The 22,637-nt window shown below is 45.6% G+C and overlaps 2 protein-coding genes across 15 annotated transcripts in view; both read left to right on the top strand.

Annotated features, from left to right (window-relative positions):
* LOC108027180 (zinc finger protein zfp-1) overlaps positions 1 to 22,637 on the top strand; it is a 30,519-nt gene that overhangs the window by 5,043 nt on the left and 2,839 nt on the right. For 4 of the 13 annotated variants that reach the window (XM_017098472.3, XM_050889438.1, XM_017098468.3 and 1 more), the window contains exons 5-10: positions 108 to 198; positions 17,758 to 18,247; positions 18,607 to 18,958; positions 20,508 to 21,195; positions 21,334 to 21,508; positions 21,581 to 21,745. In XM_017098472.3, coding sequence (XP_016953961.1) covers positions 108 to 198; positions 17,758 to 18,247; positions 18,607 to 18,958; positions 20,508 to 21,195; positions 21,334 to 21,508; positions 21,581 to 21,745 — 1,961 coding nt within the window. Of the gene's footprint in view, positions 1 to 107; positions 199 to 11,354; positions 12,669 to 17,757; positions 18,248 to 18,606; positions 18,959 to 19,457; positions 21,196 to 21,333; positions 21,509 to 21,580; positions 22,388 to 22,637 lie in introns of those variants that run through there. The other 9 variants (XM_017098480.3, XM_017098479.3, XM_050889440.1 and 6 more) reach the window with 6 other exon arrangements.
* Positions 1,443 to 5,988, top strand: LOC108027182 (muscle LIM protein Mlp84B). 2 transcript variants are annotated; one of them, XM_017098482.3, is made up of 2 exons: positions 1,443 to 1,590; positions 3,658 to 5,988. In XM_017098482.3, exon 2 carries the CDS (start codon positions 3,737 to 3,739, stop codon positions 5,222 to 5,224), a length of 1,488 nt encoding a protein of 495 aa, XP_016953971.1. In that variant the 5' UTR covers positions 1,443 to 1,590; positions 3,658 to 3,736; the 3' UTR covers positions 5,225 to 5,988. The 2 variants fall into 2 exon arrangements, with proteins under 2 accessions (XP_016953971.1, XP_016953972.1); XM_017098483.3 differs by lacking the exon at positions 1,443 to 1,590 and adding an exon at positions 2,525 to 2,627.

Raw genomic sequence — 22,637 nt, 5'->3', positions numbered from 1 at the left:
CGTATTAGACCTTTATCTACTTATATAAGTTCAGAAAAAGCTATTAATACTAATTAATTAAAATTAAAAGCTATTAATACTAATTAAATTTTTCATTGCATCTCCAGCTTAATATCCCGATATGATATCAAAGACGTTCATGTAGCACTGACACCGCTAACAGACTTTGAGAAGGAAATCGAGAAGAGCTCCAAGAGGGTAAGTTCCATCATTCAATGTTTATCTTTTAGAATATAATCTATAAATAGACTGATAAACAATTTTATTACTGTACCAAAAGAGAGGTCAAGTATTTGATGTGCTTTTCGCCTCTTGAGTTGCTCATGGTGGGAACTCTTGAGTTCCTTGACTTTAAAATCTCTTAAACCGGCCACTCTCTTCTTGAATACAATGTTGCTGTTTGAATGATGTTGTCCATTATCCTACACTTGTGTGCAACATGTCATAAAGTTGTTCTCTGATCTAACGAAAAGGTAGGACAGAGAGAATATTCAGTAGTTTTAGTACAACTATATTTGTTTCACTCATCAGCAGTTTTGAACGCATATCGTATCATATTTATAAGTGGAAAATGCAATTTCACATGCATCTTGAAAATGTTTAAAGAAATTCTGTCGAAAGCGCAAGGTGCGCGGTAATTATACAAAAGGTGTTACACACTCATTTGGATTCGAAAAGAATTTCGTGTTTTTCAATGCTACCTCTTGCATAGTGGGGTTTCCTGGTTGATTTATTTTTATAATTTTAGCTTTTAGTATAAGAAAAAATTCACAGATTTCTTTTAGATCTCATCTAAAAAATCAAATAGTTTGAGTTATTTTCTTGCAGCAAAAATTCATTTTTTATGTGCGTAATTTTATAAAGATAATAAGAATACGTTAACTTACATCAATAAAATTAATATATAAGGTCCTGGGTTTTTGTAAGCACATAACAAACTAATTATAACTGACCGAAAAATGTTGAATCCCATTTTTTGGGTAATCCTTGGTCGAATGTGGCCCTCGCCGTGTCTGGTTCTATTTTTCCTAGTTGATTGATGCCCAATGATGTACCCATGCCCCATTAATTTCCTTTTGAACCAAAAATGCATGGTAAAATATTATCGAATTTTAATTAAATGCAAATGCGCATGCTAATTTATTGATGTTGTTGAAGTGCCGATGGACCGAACGACAGGCAGACAGTGGCTTTGAACAAGTCAGTTGAACCATGTTGTCGATCCAATAAAACAGCAACATCAATTTTTTTTCGCCTTGTCATGAGCACCTCCACCTGGAATATTCTTCTAGAAAATGTTCGCCTATAGAATTTATTGAAGCACATTTCATATACACATCCATGTACGTGAGAGCAGATATTTGTGATTTGTTGGGTTTGTTGTTCTGGTCGGTAATATATTTGTTGTTGTGGCATATAGTCATCCCTATCGTTTTCTCTGGCGACATCGTCGCCTTCGTGCCGTGTGCAGACGAAGACTCAAAGCGCTTGACAAATTTTTCAGCGCGATCAGTCGAAAATCGTTGTTAATCGAAGATAAACTAAAATTAAGGATATTTCTCTCCCGAACCGTATTATTACGAACGAAAAGTAAATATTAATTCTTCAACCAATCGAAAAACTCCAATCATCAGCCGCTTATAATCCAATAACCCAAAATCCTAGTGCTGTGTTCACCTGAAAATATCGGTTAAAGCTGCCATAAACCGAAGCGAAAAGCGTACAGTTTGTCAAGCAATCGTTTAATTTTAGAACTTGTGTGAAATTTGGACCATAATTTGACCCACAAATGAGAGGAATGTACGGCTCCACAGAGGAAGCATTTTTCCCACACACTATTATTTATAGAATCCGTTTTTTGTATGTGGAAAAACTCTCCCCAGCTGTTTGACTCAATGAAATGAGAATTATCTGTGAGGAGTTTTTTATATCTCGTTACATTGAACAGGATACATAGAATATTGGAACTAAAACGATCAAAACAAAACGAAAGGTCTTGGGTTTGTCGTTATCTATAGCTTATATTTTGAGCTATACTGACGAATCTTTGTTAAAGTGTTCATATTAAGAAATCGTACAAGTTAAATGACTCCTTATCGTTGCAAGCTCTTAATTGTGTATGTCTTCCCCTGAAGTATTAAATTAAGCAGAGAATATAAACAAATTCCCAGATGTCTGATTCTTTGATAAACTACCCAACAAAAATGCACCGCAAACTTTACGATCTTCTGCGATGCGCTTCCCCCAGGGAGAAAAATATTCGCACAACATTTTCCCAAAAAATAGCAAACATGAAAAACCGAAGAAGCGAGTATAGAATGTAAAATGAAAAACTTTTTCGAGCCAAGAAGCGAAAAAATGATGATAAACCGCAGACTCAACCAATACCATTATACTTCCATCCCACTCTCTGGCGATATTAGATGAAAACTGAAATGAAACGAAGGAAAACTGCTCCGTGTTGCCGCATCTAAAGTTTCTCAACTCAGAACTGAGCAGGAAAACTCGGTGGCAGCGGCGAAAAGTCGCCCGCCGTGCCGTGTGCACTCACAATTATATAGACTAGTTTGCTTTGAGCAATCTTCCAGTTCAGTACTCGGCGCTTCCGTGTGTGGTTTTAGTGCGTTGTAGGTTCCGTTCTAGCCCGTCATATTGGTGCTGCTATACCCCTCCACCGCAGCGGGTGGATAGATACCGCCAGCTCTAACCGATATTGCACACAGCCACCATTGCAAGACACCTGACTAATCCACCGCAACCGCTAGATAGCCACATTACCGGCCAGGGAAGATGGCCTATAGGTGCTGTTTTAGCTGTGACTCAGTTCTAGTACACCCAGATATATATCTGTCATAGTCGCGGTCATTTTTTGGGTGTGCTTTCCCAAATCTTTCTACCTGTCTGCGTTATTTTTACACAAAATATTCTGTATAGATACACATTTATTGCTGATGTTTTTCCCTGTTTTCTGTGATTCAAAAAATTCCCTCTTTATTTTTTGTTATTGTGTGAAAGATGTTATTTTCTGATCATTAACATAAGAATCTATATGTATTACGTATACGTCCGGTTGGGTAATTTTCTGGCACAGGCGATGACGTCTCGACTGACAGATAGGATTTTGATAGATGATCTACATAATGAAAATTGAGGAGAAAATTGTCGACCGTCATGTTGCAATTAAAGTGGCGTACTACAAACATGAGCAGAAACACTCAGATATGACGGACCGTTCTAATTAGATAGGTTTCAGTACATGAGCCATATAAATAGTCCCTAACATTAAATCCTAAATTAAGGTAGAGAAAATGCTTGTTCATGTTTGAAACTTTCGTTATAGTTTCTGTCACTATTTAAATTACAAACCTAACAAGAGTCTCACATAAAGTGACAAACCTATTAGGTTGTCCAAAAAGTTAGGACTAGAATCTTTTAAATATAATTCATAGTGAAAAAATGTATTGTAGAGCTCGCAAAACTTTAAAGGTTTTACTGACAGAATGTATCTTACTTCTGGGAATGCAAAACACTGGCAATAAAGCAGCTTCTTTCCTCATCCATCGCTTTCATCAACATCGAATTATCAGGCCTTCACCTCAAAGTAGGACTAATACCTCGATCCCAACCACTCTATGTGTTCTTTTTCTGCACTTTCAGATAATAAACTTTATAAGTATAGAAATTGTACTCGAGTAGATCATTTCGATAGCGTTAACTAAACCGAAACACAGACATAATGCCTTCCTTCCAACCGATCGAGGCCCCCAAGTGTCCGCGCTGCGGCAAGAGCGTCTACGCCGCCGAGGAACGTCTGGCTGGCGGCTATGCATTCCACAAGGACTGCTTCAAGTGCGGCATGTGCAACAAATCGCTGGACTCCACCAACTGCACAGAGCACGAGCGTGAGCTGTACTGCAAGACGTGCCACGGTCGCAAGTACGGACCCAAGGGTTACGGATTCGGTACTGGAGCGGGCACGCTCTCCATGGACAATGGGTCACAGTTCCTGCGCGAGAACGGTGACGGGCCATCGGTGAGGAACGGAGCCCGTCTGGAGCCCAGGGCCATTGCTCGTGCCCCCGAGGGTGAGGGATGTCCGCGTTGCGGAGGCTATGTGTACGCCGCCGAACAGATGCTGGCCCGTGGACGCAGCTGGCACAAGGAGTGCTTCAAGTGCGGCACCTGCAAGAAGGGTCTGGACTCGATCCTGTGCTGCGAGGCCCCGGACAAGAACATCTACTGCAAGGGCTGCTACGCCAAGAAGTTTGGACCCAAGGGCTATGGCTATGGCCAGGGCGGTGGTGCTCTGCAGTCCGATTGCTATGCTCACGACGACGGAGCACCGCAGATCCGCGCCGCCATCGATGTGGACAAGATCCAAGCCCGTCCGGGTGAGGGTTGCCCCCGATGCGGTGGCGTGGTCTACGCCGCCGAGCAGAAGCTCTCCAAGGGCCGGGAGTGGCACAAGAAGTGCTTCAACTGCAAGGACTGCCACAAGACGCTGGACTCGATCAACGCCAGCGACGGTCCCGACCGGGATGTCTACTGCCGCACCTGCTACGGCAAGAAGTGGGGACCCCACGGCTATGGATTCGCCTGCGGCTCTGGCTTCTTGCAGACTGATGGCCTGACCGAGGATCAGATCAGCGCCAACAGGCCCTTCTACAACCCAGACACGACGTCGATCAAGGCTCGTGAGGGCGAGGGATGCCCCCGGTGCGGAGGAGCCGTGTTCGCCGCCGAGCAGCAGCTGTCCAAGGGCAAGGTGTGGCACAAGAAGTGCTACAACTGCTCCGACTGCCACAGGCCCTTGGACTCTGTTCTGGCCTGCGATGGACCCGATGGCGACATCCACTGCCGTGCCTGCTACGGCAAGCTCTTCGGACCCAAGGGCTTCGGCTACGGCCATGCCCCCACCCTGGTGTCCACCAGTGGCGAAAGCACCATACAGTTCCCAGACGGTCGTCCTCTGGCCGGACCGAAGACCTCGGGCGGATGCCCGCGATGCGGTTTCGCCGTGTTCGCCGCCGAGCAGATGATCAGCAAGACCAGGATCTGGCACAAGAGGTGTTTCTACTGCTCGGACTGCCGCAAGTCGCTGGACTCGACGAACCTGAACGATGGACCCGACGGCGACATCTACTGCCGAGCCTGCTACGGACGCAACTTCGGACCCAAGGGAGTGGGCTACGGTCTGGGCGCGGGCGCTTTGACAACGTTCTAAACGAGTTTATGTATGCCTAATCGAAACCCACATCCATGTCTGTGAACCGTTCCGATACTTTTGTCTAACGACCTGTCTGTTTTAACTAACTATCCCTGAAATTAGCTAACTTAGTCTTCGTTTTGCTTCCAACGATTTTTGATCAACGATGCAGTGAATGCAAACCATATTTCTTTAGGTTACGTGAGAATAAGTTTAATATGAAACCAAGAAAAAGAATAAATGAAAAAAAAAACTTGAAAACTTAAAACTGAAACCAAAAGAACTTACGACTCAAAGCGAAACTAACCATCGAAAACTGACTAACGAACTAAACGACATTGACCACGGCGAGAAAGGCCAGACTTTCTGCAGGTACAGTCACCGCACAAACGAAGGAAGCAACTACTGCGAGCCAAGTCGTTATTACATTTTGTATCTTTAACTATTTTCGATGACCAGCCAAGTATGTCTTACCGCTCCAAACCGAATTACCCAAAAGCATACTCTGTGCAAATTGACAAATTTTATATACTCTTACGACGAACAATGATGAAGGATATGATGTTGTATATTTAGCTGACTTAGTTCATACGTTATACTTATGAAATCTGATTATTTATAATGATGTTTGAATGATTTCTCACCCATCTAATCTCTTGCATTCTGATTCGGATGCGAGCCGTGGCAGATATAAGATACTTATATATATCAGCATACATATTCTGCATACACACACATAACATCCAATAATATATGCCCCAGTGGGTTCCATGAAAACAAAATGATTTCGAAATGGTTTTTCGTGGTTTTAATTGATTTAATTGGGTGCGCATACCTGAGAATTCTGCATTCAAATGGATGGATGGCTACCTGGTCGCAATGACCGGTGGGTGGGTGTTTGGGTTGAGTTCAATTCAGTTTGTTTCGGGGGACTCGGTTCGGATTGAGCCACCTCATCTGGTCTATATATAGCCTGTTCGGCCGACAAACATCGTGAAAAATAATTGCTCAACATACGCACAACAAGTTCTCTATATACACACGTTCAGGAATAAATCCTTGGGTGTGTGTGCTGGCCTCTCGAGAAAACATTCGAAATGTTCCATAACCGAATCCAAATGATTTTCTAAATATAAATATGATGCCAAAACGCCTCTCACAGCTGACCCGAAAGCTTTTCACACCACTCAAAACTCTCACTCAAGAGAGCATTTTAAGAGATCGCTATTGTTCTGATGAATTATTGACAAAAATCCTTAGCTGTATTATAATAATTATAACACGTGCCTTCGGATAGTGTTGTATAATGAGTGAGTCACTCAAGAGAGTGTTTTGAGAATGTCACCAGCGCAGCACTTAGTGCTTGTTTCTAGTGCACCCTAAGGAACCCACACTCGATGTAAAGTCTCGCACTTAGGAACCATACCTCCTGACACATCCCCCACCCACTTGCAAGCATTAATCACATTTCTATTAATTCCCCGGCATCCCAGCCGCAGATCTGTAGGTATCTCCTATGCTCCGTGACGTTGACCACGAAAATACGTTGCCATGGGGCTTGCCAAACTAAATAAATATTTTTTGTTCTAATATCACTTTTTTCACTCATAAATATTAAGTAAAACGCCTTCAGCCAGGTGTGTTTACGTTAGTTTTTGTTTCGCATTGGCGAGTATATTTATAGACCTTCAGAGTCAGCGTCTATTTTCGAGTGATTCGTTTTTGAAATTGTTTCGCATATGACACACGGCACTTCAAAACACAAGAATTGACGAGCAACCAGAGTACGAATATTTTTGCTGACTACGCCGACGATCTCTAAATATACTTGGAGATATATTTTATTCGATATGGCTCTTCTAGTACGTTATTAATGCCTAATTCCTGGCGTTCAATGGTGCGAATAGATTTATGCCTTGTTGAAGTCCGCGACTATTTGTATACCGGACCGAACATGATTATAACGCTGGGATAGAGAACATGTGCTTGTGCTTGTGCTGATTTTCGGTTCGCGGAAGACGAGTGCAAGGTTTTCCAGGGGGTTTGTTTACCTAGTCGACCACTCGACCGCTTTGAGATGTTACACAAAAGGCGACTGATTGATTAGATCAGGAAGTGACACATTCGATTGCTCTGGTAATGACACAATGAGCAATCAAATGCACATGATATCTATTGCACTACGTGACTGGCATGCACTTAATGGCCAACTTATTGATTTCACATTACAGCCTAAATTGTCCCACAATTCGGCGGGGGTTAGAACGGAACCGCATCGGATCGGAACCGCTTGGCCACAGACTGACAGTTCTGAGCGACTCACTGCTGGGTTTCATTTTAGCCACCGATTGTGAAGTCCAAACTGAACCGTGGGGGGTTGTCTGCGAACTGGGAAGCAGACAAAAATCAGGAAACGGAAGGACCTCAAGCTGGCTTTTCAATATGGTTGCGGTGGTGAGGGAACCCTGCCCTTCGGTAGTGGTGGAAAGTTAAAAAGTCCACCCGCTGATGAGCGGGTGATAATTTATAATTTTTGTTCCTCTTGACTGTTTCAATTACGAGCGGTTGTCAAATGTCGGGGGAACTGGGAGCTGGGAAACATGTGCTGACTACTCATCGTACACACCATAAAACTACTTTTTACGACACCCTCGCAGGGCTGAGGGTCTGTTTTCCGGTCCTGCCTCCGTAAGTTAGCCGCTTGATGGGCATTTCACTTAGCCAGTTCCTCTTAAATAGCCATAAAACTCACGTCGGCAAATACGTTTTTCCCGGGGCACTTAATTTAACTCACCCGCTTTATTCGCGAGATCCTTTCCTCGAAAAAGCCGGTCACCCGAGCAACAACACCATTTTTGGGTGCGGGTGGGTGTCGTTGCGTTTTTATCGAATCTCCGAGTCGCGTGTTGCCTGAATTTGACAAATTCTTGGGTGCGACACGTGTCGCCTTATTATTCCTTTTTTTCGGTGACTCTTGGCGAAGGTCTTTTGATTTATCTTTCGGTACAGTTGCAGAGCCGTAAATGCATTTCATAGGCGTACACATGCCATCAACAATTATGTGTTCGTTTCTGACGTTTCTTTATTACGCATCCTAATGTTTGTGAATTTGGAGGTCAATTCAACATTTAAAATTGGGAGTTTTACTATTTTCGTCCTTTTTGATAGTAAAACTAGTAAAATGTGCATCTTATATTTTTATTATGGGCCGAAGGACTTTAGCTTCCAGCGCCCCTTCTTTTTTTAATATTAATTTTATTATTAAATATTAGCATTAATTTGTTAAAATAAAATAAATAATATTTTTATCCTAGTTAATATTATCTTTTGGAAAATGTAATTATGTGACATGGCTGTCACTCCCCCAATACAATACTCTCACGGCCTGGCAGCTCTGGCTGATTTCCACTGCTCAACTGCCACTTGTTCAAATATTGGACTGTTGACATTTTTGTTTTAATTTGATTTTTGAAACGGTGGAACTTACCCTTCTGTTGTTCTCCTGATGAGCAATAGTGCCTTCTAAGTGGGTTTGCTTAGTGGCGTGTGCAAAGTTAAAACGCTGCCTGGATCAATATTTGCAATATTCATTTGATTCCTTGAGTGCTGCACACACTGCCGTTCGTTGGGGGACCGTCTCTTTAAATTTGTTTATGGGTTGAATGACCTCCACCGTCGGGACCCAAAGCATCACCTGTCTGAGCACAGGGATTGCACTAATTAATGCGTGCTTAGGTGCTTTATGGTCGAGGGTCTGTTAACTATAAATACCAAAATTCTTGCCACAGTAACAAAGAAATTCTGCCAACAGACACCTAACAGCCGCTTTGGGACACCACTTTTAGGTGCATCTTAAATGAACAGTAGAGTCTCGCAGCGTTAGGTTGCTCTTAAGATAAAACACTTTAGAAATGTAGATTAATTGATTATATATAAAAATATTGATGGTACGTTTATAGGTAAAATGCAAAATTTTTAAAGCAAAACATTTTTTGACCAAGGGATGCGCGATATTGAGCCTGTTATGAATGTTCGTGCTGCGGGGTGATTCCTGTAGTAAAATTAATTTTCCAGTCGGCGACGAAGACGGCGCCATTGTTCCTTTGGCACCTTTCTGGTGATTCGATTACGGCCGCGATGTTGCAACGGCAACATTTGTGCCCGCAGCCCAACCCAAACCCCAAAGACTCCCCTTTTGTCGGATTTGTTTGTTTTGTAAAACAGGCACGTTCACCTGCCCGCGGCCCCTCCCGCTGCCCGTCACCAGGTAAATGCCACTTAACGTTCATTTTTGCTTTTCCGCACCATGATTTTTGGGCTTTTATTTGCCTCGCAAATTATGCTCGCCATGCTTCTTCCTCTTCCCACTCCAGCTGCAAACAACTGCTTCTTCTTCTTGCACTCCTTTTATTTATTGCCAATTGCAAATGTCTGCGGCGGCGATTCCCCTCTCTCCGGGTGTCTCCTCTCGCTCTCCTCTCCTGAAAACATTGCCTTACAATTCAATTATTTTTCATTTTCCTGTTTTGTCTTCTTGAATCGCTGTCTGGCAACTGCAAAAACAACAACTACGGCTACACCAACAGCAGTGAGAGTAGAATTAACCTGCATGCAGCAATCGCCAACCACCCCCACCCCTAGCTCACTGTCTCGCTCTCTCGTTGATGGGTATTGCATAAAGCAAACACAACCAAATGTCTATGTTGCAACGCTCTCTCGCTTTGCTCTCTCTCTCTCTCTCGTTGCTCCCTTAGTGAGGAAACTGTTCTTGGGTAACACTTACTGGGAACGGTTTTAGTACAGCAAACGGCAAAATTATAGCAACAAGTACATAGCAAATAACTTACAAGTGCTGCAATACCTTAAATTTAATTATACAATATTAAAGTATCTTGATAAATTAAGTAGGTTTTATGGTTTTTATGGATCTGAGTTTGTTCTCCTTCCTTTTTTAAATGGGTCAAAATAAATAAAATAAAGTAGCGAATAATATATTCCCAGTAACGGTCTTAGTCGAGGTTAAAAAATGATTTATAGATCCGACTAACTTCGTAACCCATTAAAACAGCAACAACATAATTACGCCCGCAGCTCTTAGTTTATGGCCACGGTTTTATCCCTTTTTAATGGGCCCCATAAAATCGAAGCACTATTACTGCATCGAATAACAGGTATTTTGTTGCCCAGGAATTCCAGTTAGATTTCAGCTCCTGCTAACTTGGTCAGTCTCCTTTTAATTTATAGTTCTTTGTCACATTTCTGTTTTGCTAAGCTTTTCGTTTGCCATCGCTCTTCCTGGTCATTACATTGTTGTTGCTGCTGCTGCGCTCTTTTTTATTGCATCAACAGCATTACGACATGCAGTAGTTGTTGTTTGGCTGCATTTGAATCCGAATCTGTATGTGTTGCTCGCGGAGAGAGAGGGAAGCAGATAGTGCACTGCTATTGGAAAGATTAACTTTTGCATAGAAAACAAAAAGCCTAATTAATTAAAATGTGGTAAATATTTATCTTACTTAATTTCAAATCAGAAAAATAAATACAATAACATGTTTATCAATTTTGATGGAATTGTAATATTAAATTGTTTGTTCAAAATTAAATAAGAAATAATATTTTTGTGTGTATGTGGATCAGACCGTTGCACAGTCAACATTTTCGACGCCGGGATAGAAATAAATGCTTAGCGGAGGCTTTCAACAGTTACAGTTGGATTCATGAATTTGAATAAATTCTCACCTGGATAAGTGTTCTAAAGTACCCCAGTCCCACCCCCTATGCTCACTGGGTAACGTTTTTCCAGTTAACTTCTGTGCCTCCGTTTGCTACTCAACTCCCGTCTATGTTTGTGCGAGCGAATGTTTATTTTTATGCTGTCCCCGTGTGTTCTTCTGTTTTTTTACCGTCTGCACACCGGTGAGTGCGTGCCAGTGTGCGTCTGGCCTACGTGCAGACGTGAACTCACACTGGCGCACGAGCAACAACAGTACATACAGACGTTTTAATAATCCCCCACGGAAAACCGGCTGCCAACCAACAACAGTAATGCACCGCGGCTCTCTGAGAGCGCGGCACTCTTGTCTGGCACGCTCTCTCGCTCTCTCCAGCTCTCTGCCGTGCAATATAGCTTCTAAGCGCACGGATGGAAACGGGCGAGTTTATTCGAATTTCGAACTCCGTACGGCCATGCAGCAGCTATAGTCTCTGAGATTACCTTATGGCCATGCAGCACCGCCGACGCTGCAGCCTCCGTGCATGTGAACCAGAAATACAGTGGATAATTTGTTGATACTCGGTTAGCGTGCGGGTGTCTGTGTGCGTTGACACCTCCGCTTTAAATTTATTTTGTGTTTGTGAAAAGAATATTCACGTGGCCGCAGCTGCGTTCTCACATGTTTCCCCAACAAAAAATAACGCCAAGTTTCCATTTAAAAGAAATTAAGTTTCGTTGAGGAAAAAGTCTAAACGTCGGCTGTGTGTGCGCGAGAAAGGGATACGACACCACACACAAGAAGTGAGAGAGGGAGCGAGAGAGTGAGCAGCCCAGTCGCCGCCACGCAAGTTATTCACCCCAACAACAACAACAACAACAGCAAGAACGGGAGAGAACGGCGGAGGTGGTTCTCACGTATGCGCTGTGATTTTGTGATTGTGTGTGAGAGTCGCGTGAATACAGGCAGCATACAAAATAATAATATTGAAAGCGATACAACAACAAAGGCCGTCGCAGAAGAAACATCCAAAAAGACTGAAGAACTGAACTGAGAGCCTGTCCAGTTAATTACAGAGCACAAAGCGGAATCGAGGGGAGCCGTGTGACGGAGAGGGGAGCGGCAACCTGGCTCTCTCGCACAGAAGACGGGGGCGAGGAGCGGCCAAAATGATGATGATGGACACCATGGACACCTCGCAGTCGCAGTCGCAGCCGATGGACGTGGCTCCGGCCGTCGCGGTGGCAGCCACATCGGGCGCCGCTCTGGTGGACTTCACCGCCGCCATGGTGAGCATGGCGGCCACCGCTGAGGCCGAGTCCGCCGAGAGCAACAACAACCACATCGACATGGCCGAGTACAAGGAGCACCGCAAGAACAAGAAGAAGAAGCGCGAGAAGAGGGAGCGGGAGGGCAAGGAGCACCGGCACCACAAGCACCGGGATCGGGAGCACCGCGAGCACCGTCGTCACCGGGATCGGGACAGGGAGCGGGAGCGGGATCGGGAGGCCTCGGGGTCGCACCACCATCACCCGGCGCACCACCACCCCAACAACAGCCAGCACTCGACCTCCGCCTCGTCGTCGCCCTCGTCCGCCTCCACCACGCCCTCGGCTACCATCGAGTACGTGGGCGGTTCCGCCTCCGCCTCGCCCTCCTATCTGGGCGGCGGAGCGACGGGGACGGGCGGAGCGGTAGGAGCCACCACCACGTATCCGCACAATTTAAAAATACGCTTCCTGCTTTCCGGGGTAAGAATCTGACTTTTCCTCGGTCCACAAGACACTCTTCCATTCTCCCCTCATATCGGAAAACCCGGCGCCAGGCATATCCGTGCATCCAAACATCTGTCCCTGCCAATCCCTCGGATCTATTTTTGGAAGTCCATGGAGACTGTCTGGCTTGTCACCTAGGAAATGGTTGCAAGCACAGAAGTAGCTCTGAATGAAATTCTCTAAAAGATTGTGTTGTTTCTGTTTCAATTCCTTGACATTTTAAGGATGTCTGAGGATGTACCACTGCGTTTACTAACCTTATATTTAAAGTTTCCTTTTATGAACAAATATTATTCTTCCAAGTATACAACACTATACTGTAATGGGGCAAAATCAAGCAGGTTCAGATTGGTAAAACTTTAGATGAAACTCACGTTGCTCTTAAACAACTGAGTCTCGTAAAGGATTTTACTGATCCAACTTGTTTCTCAGAAGAATTTACCCAAGCGTTATTTGATCTCTCCCCCTTTACTCTTAGAAACGGATCCGTTTTTTGTTTGTCTTACTGCACTCTTTCATACTTATCTTAGAGCGATCGATCAACCTTTGTTTCCCATGATGCCGGCATATTGATCCAGCCATTAGGGATATTGACCCAGCCATTAGGGATTATTTTTTAAATACCCTCCATCGCCCCGATAAAGTATTCCACTATGGATCCTTTATTGGGAAGCAACCCCCATTGCGCTGCTGTTCGATTGCCAACGTCTTTGACACTCCATCAATAATTTAATCGCATTTTCAACGAGCAGCAAGAAAGTGCAACGTGCAACACGCACCTGCAACTGTGGGACCGAGCCACCTGCCTCGCATGCTGGAGGACAAAAGGAGTGCCGAGGGGGAAGACACCTTCAATTACGCGGGGACCCGCCCCTCGCCCGCATCTGCCCTTCCCTTGCCTTGCCTCCACTCCAATTGGCCCAAAGCGCATATATCAGAGTTGTGACACATGGTGCTCGATTATTGATTAGTGTAAGTGCCATTAAGGGCGGACCGTACTCCCGCTCCCCCTCCCCCTGCTGTTGCCAGGACTACGTGACCAGCCAGCAGAGGGGATTCCGGGCAGACAGCTGTTCGCCTTATCCCTCCGAATCCCCTTCAGAGGGCAAAAACTTATCCCGAAAGCAGGCCGGTTTCGCTGGCTGCCTGAGCATATCCCTGGGATATCGCCCCATTGTATCCTGCTTCCTCCTCTGGCCTTGTGCAGCACAAGAACATGGCACATTTGCGCCTAGTTTACGACAGCTGCCGAGCATCTTGCTCGCTCCCTCGTGGCACATCTTGAGCTCGTTCCTCGGAGCTACCCTTACCTTTTTGTGGCTGTGCTGTTGCTTCCTGGCGGCTGATTGATCCTCGCTTCGATCTTGTTACAGCTGCTGCCTCAGTTGCCGGGCCTCAGTTCTTGGTTCCCAGGTATGCGGGCCGTTGTCCTGCCTTGGGATCCGTATTTACCTTTCCTTCTTGCTGTCATCTTGTTTCTTGCTCGGCTCAACGTTTGCTCTAATTGTTTTTTTAATTGACAAGCATTGTACTGCCGCTTTTTGGATTGGGCCTTAAGGAATATAGTTTGTATTCGCAATTGGTACCCTTCTTGGAACTTTTCTTTAATATTTACTTTATGACCCAAAACTAGGATTGATAGTTACTTCAAAAATCGCTTAGTAATCCTCAAGAAGCACTTAACGTAGCTCCCTTGTTTTTTTCCTATCACAAAAAATCAAAATGTAAGCGTGATATTTCGTTCTTTCCCTCTATGATGCTTCTTCAATGGTTTGTTATTCAAAGTAGTGTGAGGATAATGTACAAATTTTTGGTTCTCCTAAACTCAACCATATTGACATTCGATAACAATCTATCTAACTACCAAGTGCCACTTGGTTTATTAGCAGCTTATCATTAGGACTTAGAGAGCACTCTGTTCTATGAGTCGCAGAAAGAGGTAGGGATTCCCGAGCTTACTTTACGGATGCTCAGCTAATCGCTTCAGTCAAACAAAAGGCACTTAACAAGAGCACGTCCCACAGTCCCTTTGATCACCCAGTTATCCCCTAGATAGGAAGATATTTGTAGTTTCCCTTTTGCCAGACGTTCCTAGCTCCATTTTGAGCCCTAATTCAATAAAGGCCGTACCAGACGCTTTGTTTATTCCTCGGAATCCGAGCAATTCCTTTTGATTCGGCCTTCTACCAGCTTTTCTACCGGCCCCTGGCATTGCCAAAAATAACGCTCAATTCAATTTAAATAATTCTATCGTTTGTTTGACGACTTGTTTGTTGTTGGCCGGAGTGTGTCCTCCGCGTATGCGGAATTCTTTCCGCCAAGGGGACAAGGACAACCCTTTTATACGACCATTAACCCACAGCCATTGTTTGCCTCAAGGAGAGGGGGTGGGAGTGAGCCGAGCACACAAGCACATCCGCACTCAGACACGCTAATATAATATTTATAGTTGGTGCTTTACTTCCGGCTGTCTCGGCCCGGCTCCTTTTGCTGAATTGAATTTGTCGCACAATGGAAATAAAATTGAAATGTGTCCAGGAAGCGATTCCCGAATGCAAAGCGCGCTCAAGTTGCCGACAGAAAGTGTTTGTGTGGCACAGGGGTTGGTTTGCTGTCCTGGTCCCGCGGCTGCTTCAGGCCATTAGCTGCAGCAACAGGATAATCGCAATTGCGGCAGCTGGCCTGCAGGCGCACCACAAAAAGGGGGTTAGAAATCGAGGCGGGAAGCTTTCCAAAGCACACAGAACTTGACCATGAAAAAGGATTAACTTATTTTTCAATTACAAAACGTATCGCCAGCGACCAAACGTGTAATCGGGCTTACAGTAGAACCTCATTGAAATGTACACTCTATATGCGAATTATTCTGTTCCTAATTCATTTTCAGCTAAATTACTTCATTAATAAGGAAGCGTTGTTTTGGTACCCATTAGTAAATTTTCATCGGCTCAAGAACTTGATTGATCTTGAGGAAAAGGTGTAAAATACACTTCATTTGAATACCTGGGAAAACACCTACCATTATAGCTCGATGTCTTTAAGGGGCAGATGGCCAGTTGAGCTGTTCCGGATAATTGTTTGTCCTTCTCCTCCTGACCTGAATCTAATGAGGCATGAAGGCGTTTTTGTCGCTTTTGGAAATTCGACACCAGAGTTTTCGGAGCAACAGGCTCGCGCTTCCACCTTGTTGCTGAGAAAACCCAATCGAATGGGACTCCCAATTGGGAAAACCACCCATCAGGTGGCAACGCTGCGCATAGGCCTTTCTTTTGTCTGTTTTTTGTCTACGTGACCAAACTACATTGTATGTGTGTGTTATGTTGCACCCCCAACCCCGATTTGAGCAACAATAATAACAGCGGGGAAGTCGGATGGGAAGAGAGGGAGAGAGCGAGGAGAGGCAGCTAGAAAAGGCGAGAGAGAGAGCGGGTGGTGAAAAGAGCGGAGTTGGAGTTGCTCTCCCAATCGGTAGGCCTTGCTCTTTATTGTTTTTTGTGCATTCGCTGCATGTAACATTTGTTGCCCCACACAAGCCCATATATAAATATACATTTAGTATATATAATTGAGCTGCATATGGCAGCATATGTCGAGCTAAAACCACAAAAACACAACCGCAACAACAACTAGAAAAACTCGCCCAGCATTGCAGCAACATTTGCTGCAGCTGCAGCCTGGGTGTCTTGCATTCTTTAAAACTCTGACTCACGTACTTGTTTCGTTGGCCTTTTTTCATATTTTTGTGCAGCAACATCAGAGATAAGAGCCTTTGAGATGCATTAATGTGGCAGCCTTTTTTATCTATATGGAACACATACGTTGTGCATTTATGTCCTCTCTCTTTCATCCACCCGCTGCATTCGCAGCCACAACAACAGTGGTTGCCGTGATTGCTGGCTCAGTTTAGCAGCTTTACGGCTTAACGGCCTGTTATTGGTCTGTTAATCGAGCTGCGCTCTCCGCTGCCCCGTGCTTTGTGTGTTTGTTATTCTTCTGCCTCGATGGCGATGGTGTTGTAAACATGTGTTTACATGGCTCACCACCAACCGGATGTTGCTAATGACCGCAAAGCTAAAAAGCAAATCAGACGGGGAACAAACACCATTATTCACACCGATGTGGATAACACTCTTGAGAAGCTTTGCACGGATTTTGTAAATGTTTCCCAAAAACCTCTATGTGTGGTCTGGCAAAGATCCATGTTTGGGGTTATTGGATGACAAGGGGTCCTTTTATGAAAAATAATAAAGAACGGCCAAGAAAAGCATTACTTTGAAAGGATAAAGTGTCCTACCCACTCCAAGTTATAGAAACAACCTTTTTCTGTTACAAAGTTAAGCTCCAAAAACTTTAGAATCAAATCGCATACTCTTTATTAGAAACTTTAAAATTAGTAGGAGTTATTGAATGAAACTTAGTAATTGAAAGCGTTTGGGGAAAATAAAGATTAGCAAGGTCCGTTATAGAGAAGTTCACACCAGCTTATTTATTTTACAAACTAATTAGCAAACAAAATTAAAATGGATACTAAAACTTGCTATGTTTTGGTAATGTTTTGAAAATAAAGTGCCGAGTTTAATCAAAAAGCCATCAAAAATCCCTTTGCCATGAGTGGTCCGTTATATATCGTTGCCTTTTTGACTGAAATGAGTATCACGATTTACCCCAAATAATCAAGTAATGGTTTAATTACCCGAAGGAGTTGAGTAATAATATTTCAGAGTTATTCTAAACACGATGACTGTAGGAAATTCCAGCTATGACGTCAATACTTAACTCATATCTCCATTTACTTTTGTATCAACGTTATGGTTGCTTGAATTAAACCCGATTATTTGCCGGAGAGTATGGAACTAAATCTATAACAAAGGCGTTCCACTGTGTGATAAAGGCTTCCTCTTTGATTGTGTAACACGAATAAACTTGAGCTAACTACTTGCTAGTTTATAGTTTCACGGAGCTTATCAAGTGCTTAGGTTTTTATCAGCTAGTTCTATTTACTTGTGAGTAACAAACCAAACATTCACATACTAATTTACCACTTCCTGCCTTCATGTCGTTGCAGCAACGTACCGAACTCAGCCCGCCGACCCACCAAACATCCGCCACCGCCGAAGTGAATGCGCCGCTGGCCAGCTCGACGAGTGCGTCCATTGCGGTAACGGCGAGCGCGACAGCGGCCTCAGTCCCCCCAGCGACGGGCAGCACTACCTCAGGCTCCACCTCCAGCGGCAATGCGGGCTCAACCTCCGGCAGCAACAGTACCGGGGGCTCGGCGACCGGAGGAGCACCATCCGTCGCGGGATCTGGCGGTTATCCAAAGACAGAATCGAGCAAGTCGAGTGGTTCAGGAAGTGCAGGCGGTGGCAGCAGTAGCAGTACCAGCAGCAACAAGCACGGCAGCAACACCAAGGACATCAGCAGCAGCAATCAGCAGCCGACGACTGGGAGCAGCAGCAATGCACCCAGCCTGTACGTCTCTGTGCCGCTGTCCACGGCCAATGTACCTGGAGTCAACCTGCCCACCAGCAGCAGTAGCAGTAATATCACCAGCGGTGAGTTTCTAGCTGAAACCTACTTCTTAAAAGCAAAAGGGAAGAGTGGAGTAACTCTACTGTCAGGTCCCTATTACTCAAATAAGCGAGCACATACCCTTTTACTCTACAAGAAATGGTTATAAAATATTATTTTGTAATTTTCACGTTAGAATTCTATTTTTGCAAGGTTGACAGTATTATCAGAGATTTCAAATTAATAGGTTTTGCTCAGCGAGTATTAATTTAATTTACAAAAATCGGTGGCCTTCGTCGATATTAAGGTTCATTTTTAGTTCTATGCCAATCCAGGGATTTAAATTACCGATGTTTTTGAATTTTCGTAATCAATACTAATTACTGTTTATTTTTCCCCGCAGAATCCCATCCAGCATCATCGCGCAGCAGCGGCGCCCAGTCGCAGCAGAGCAATCTACCGGCAATGGGTGGATCAACTGGAGCGTTTCACGGTGGTGCGAGCAGCGGTGGCCCCAGCGGCGGCTCCTCGTCGGTCATCCAGCACCAGAGCGGCAAGTCATCGCCGGCCTTGGGCACCCTAGTCAGCGGCAACAGTGGTGGCAGCATAATATCGGCCAGTGGCGTGTCACTAGCCAGCGGCAACCTCACTGCCACGACCACGGAGAGCGGAAACCTGAAGATCAGCTATGAGAAGCAGACGACCAGAGTGCAGCAGTTGCAGGAGCAAGAGGCGCCACCGGCACGTCGGAGCAGGTAAGCGGGAGCTGTTCGCCTGGCAGTCAGCACACCGACTGACTATTCCTTCAAATTTGTTGCCTGTGCTTGCTCGTGCCTTAAGTTTATACTTGATCCCAGATTTATTTTCTCAAATCCTTTTTTAAAGCGTTTTTGATGTTGTGTTGCTCTACGTGTGTAGCTTGTGAAGCGCCCTTGGTTCGTAATTTGATTTTATTCTGAATAATTCCAAAGAAATCGTATATGGTAGTCTAGAAAAATCTCGTTTTTGATTATTTTGAATGTAAGACCTAAAATTGTTAATTTTCTTTTTTTTTTTCCCCTTTGTTTTCACCTGCCACATTTGAGGCTGAAATTTCTGTCCCTTGATTTTTGGTCCTTGCGAAGTTGAAAAACTCATGTAAAAAAACGCGATCTATAAAAACCACTCTTTTTCTCTTTGTCTCTCTCTCGTTTGCTTAATGTCTTCCCACACTGTACACGACATGACCGCCCAACCACCTCCCATCACACGTAGATCGCGCTCCGGTGAGAGTGGCAGTAGTCACCACCATGCCCACCACCACCACCATCACCCCACCCACCACAATAGCCATCACCAACAAAATCCACAGCAGCAACAATTACACCAACAGCAGCCACAGAACGCGTCATCGCAGCAGCCACACGCGCTGCACTCCTCCACCAACTCGTCCTCATCCTCCTCCACACCTACCTCCTCGTCCTCCCTGGCTGGTGGCTCTGCCTCCGCCTCAGCCACATCCTCCTCCAATTCCAAGGGACCCTCGAGGTCGGGCAAAAAGCGCGGGGCTGCGCAGAGTAAGAATGAGGGAACTTCGGTGGCGACAACCGCCACGCCAGCCCCAGTTGCCGCCACACCAGCCGAGAAGCAGAGTCGCCACAGTTCGCCGCACTACAGTGCCACGCCCACCCCGCCGCCGTCGACTGCGCCTCCACCGGTGGTCTCCTCGCCGGTGGTGATGTTGCAATCCCTGTCCTCGTCCTCGGTCGATTCCCCGCCAGTAACAGGGTCTGCAGCGACTGCAGCTAGTCGCAACACGCGCAACAACAGCAGCAGTAGCAACACCAATCACAGCGGCGAGCCGACGTCCTCGTCCTGCTCGTCCACGTCGTCCTCCTCTTCGAGTGGCGGCTCCAGTGGTGTGGCAAATGTGGTAAATCTGCTAGACTCGCCGGTTAATATGTCAGCCTCTGGAAACTATCGTGGCAGCAGCAACTCCACCAGCAATGTGTTGCCGGCAGCCAGCAACGGCAGCAGCCAAGCCAAGCCCCTGAACAAGAAAATGTTGCGTGCGCAGCAAACGCAGCTGTATCAGCAGCAGCAACAGCAGCAGCAGCAGCAGCAGCAGTATGCAGCCCCCGCTAGATCCAGCTCCCCCACAAATCTTAGCTCAGCCTCAGCTTCCAACTCCGCTAGCTTTACGCACTTGCAGCCACAGCAACAGCAACAACCACAGCAGCAACATGAAGATCTAGAGATTTTGCAATTCACTAATACTAATACCACTCCCTCTTCCAATACGCCCACGTCGAAACCCAACAACAGAACGCCCGATATCAGCACGGCCAGCAACTCCTCGTCCTCAGCATCCGCAGTGCCCGCAACAACAACAACTCCTTTGGTCATGCTGAGCAACCAGTTGCCACTCAACTCGATGGCGGGTGGGGGCTCCTCCGGCGGCCTCAAGTTCACCTACGAGAGTCAGACGCAGATGGACGTGCCCATGATGCCAGTGAGCGCCATAAAGGATTCGCCGCCCAGTTCGCCCGGCTCAGAGATTGGATCGGCTATGCACTCGGCGACGGCAGCGTCCGGTTCCCTGACCGCAGCTGCTCCCACGTCGGCGGCAGCACAGCCTGGAAATGTCCGGAAACGTGGACGCAAGGCAAAGGACTCGACGATAGCAGCAGCAGCGGCGGCGGCAGCAGCTGCAGCTCAACAGGATCTCAAGGATGTGCGCATTCTGCAGAATGGCGCGGGCAGTGGCTCGAGCAATCCGGCCAGCAGCACACCCACGCCACCCGCCACGCCTGCTGCATCCACGACGGCCAGTTCAGCCAGTTCGATCATCACGCACACGGCCGCCCACATGCTGGGCAACCAGATCAATCCGAACAGCAGCGTGGCCCAGAAGCTGTCCGAGCAGTTGCACATGGAGGTACAGGATCACTCAATATACACCTCCGACTCCTTGAGCTCGCAGTACACGGGAGTTCCGTTCCCCGGCAAGCAGGTAAGCAGTTTGCATTTGGTAAACTAAAATTTTATTGACCATTGTGGTCCAAGCCCCTCGCTCTATAAAGTCCTTACGAATGCCTCAGATAGATTTATTGCCCAGTGAAACCCAACTAATTTCACCCTCGATTTTCAGCGTAATTCGAGCATTGCCCCCAGCAACGCAGCACCAGCTCCCAATCCGTTGCAGTCGATGTTCAGCGGTGGCATGAACGGCAACATGCCCATTCCGCAGAGTCTGGAGCAGCTGCTCGAGCGGCAGTGGGAGCAGGGCTCGCAGTTCCTCATGGAGCAGGCGCAGCACTTTGACAGTGAGTATGAGTCGCATATCGGGAGCTTTGCCAAGGGTCTTTGGAAACTAACACTTGATACTTGTCTTGCAGTTGCCTCGCTGCTTAATTGCCTGCACCAGCTGCAGAGCGAGAACCTCCGGCTGGAGGAGCATGTGACCAGCCTGATAGCGCGTCGAGACCACCTGCTGGCGGTCAATGCGCGCCTGCAGATCCCGCTGAACACCATCGCAAGCGGTGCCAAGGCCGAGGCGCATGGTAAGTAGAGAAGGCGCCCATTCTCTATTGTTCTTGGTGTCGGCACTCGCTCGCTCCCACCACGTGGCACTGGAGGAGCCCCACATCCACCCACTTACACAGCCATTGCTCACAGACCAAATTTTGCGTTTAATTTTCTGTACTTACACTTTTTTGTTTGGTGTTCGTTGTACATACAAATGGAACTCGAGTCCAGTTCGTGTCGTAGTCTTAAGAGACTTATGTTAAGTTAACAACTAAACTGGTTACAAGTGGTCATCTTTATAAACAAACTATGTACATAATTTACACACCCACATTCTGTCAATGGAATTCCTGTTCGACAAACTTAAGCAGCGATGGTACAAGTAAATTATTGCATTTATCGACACTGACAGCTCGTCTCTCTTTTAATACGGAATGCTTCTCTATCTTTACCATTAGTCCATACCCGATTAGATTACTTTTCCTTAATTAGGCTTTTAAGTTAGTCATATGTATTTACGGCAAAATACGAACCTAATTATACTTACGCTTGTAACGCAAAATTATTTCCTTGGCCAAGTTAACAGTTAAGTTCTTTCGATACCTAAAGCTATTATTTTTCGATTTTATTTATTTTAAAAATGAATAAAATGTTTAATTATTAAACACAAAAACGAACACATTCTAAATTTATTTCACTAAGTTTTCACCACCTGCACCTAGAGTTTTGAATGGCTACTGGCCAAAAAGGCGTTGGGTCGCAGGTTAACTCTGGGTGAGGTGCTGTACTTTTAGTTAAGCCTAAGTTTCTTGTGTTGCTGTCTGTTGCATGCAGTGAAGAAAGCCCACACACCCCGCACACATAATCGACCACAACCCAAGCACACCCACTCACCAATTACAAACTAATACCGCACAAACACACTAT

This window comes from Drosophila biarmipes, chromosome 3R (assembly GCF_025231255.1).
Source record: "Drosophila biarmipes strain raj3 chromosome 3R, RU_DBia_V1.1, whole genome shotgun sequence".
NCBI classification, from domain to species: domain Eukaryota; kingdom Metazoa; phylum Arthropoda; class Insecta; order Diptera; family Drosophilidae; genus Drosophila; species Drosophila biarmipes.
This window is presented reverse-complemented; position numbering and strand designations above follow the sequence as displayed.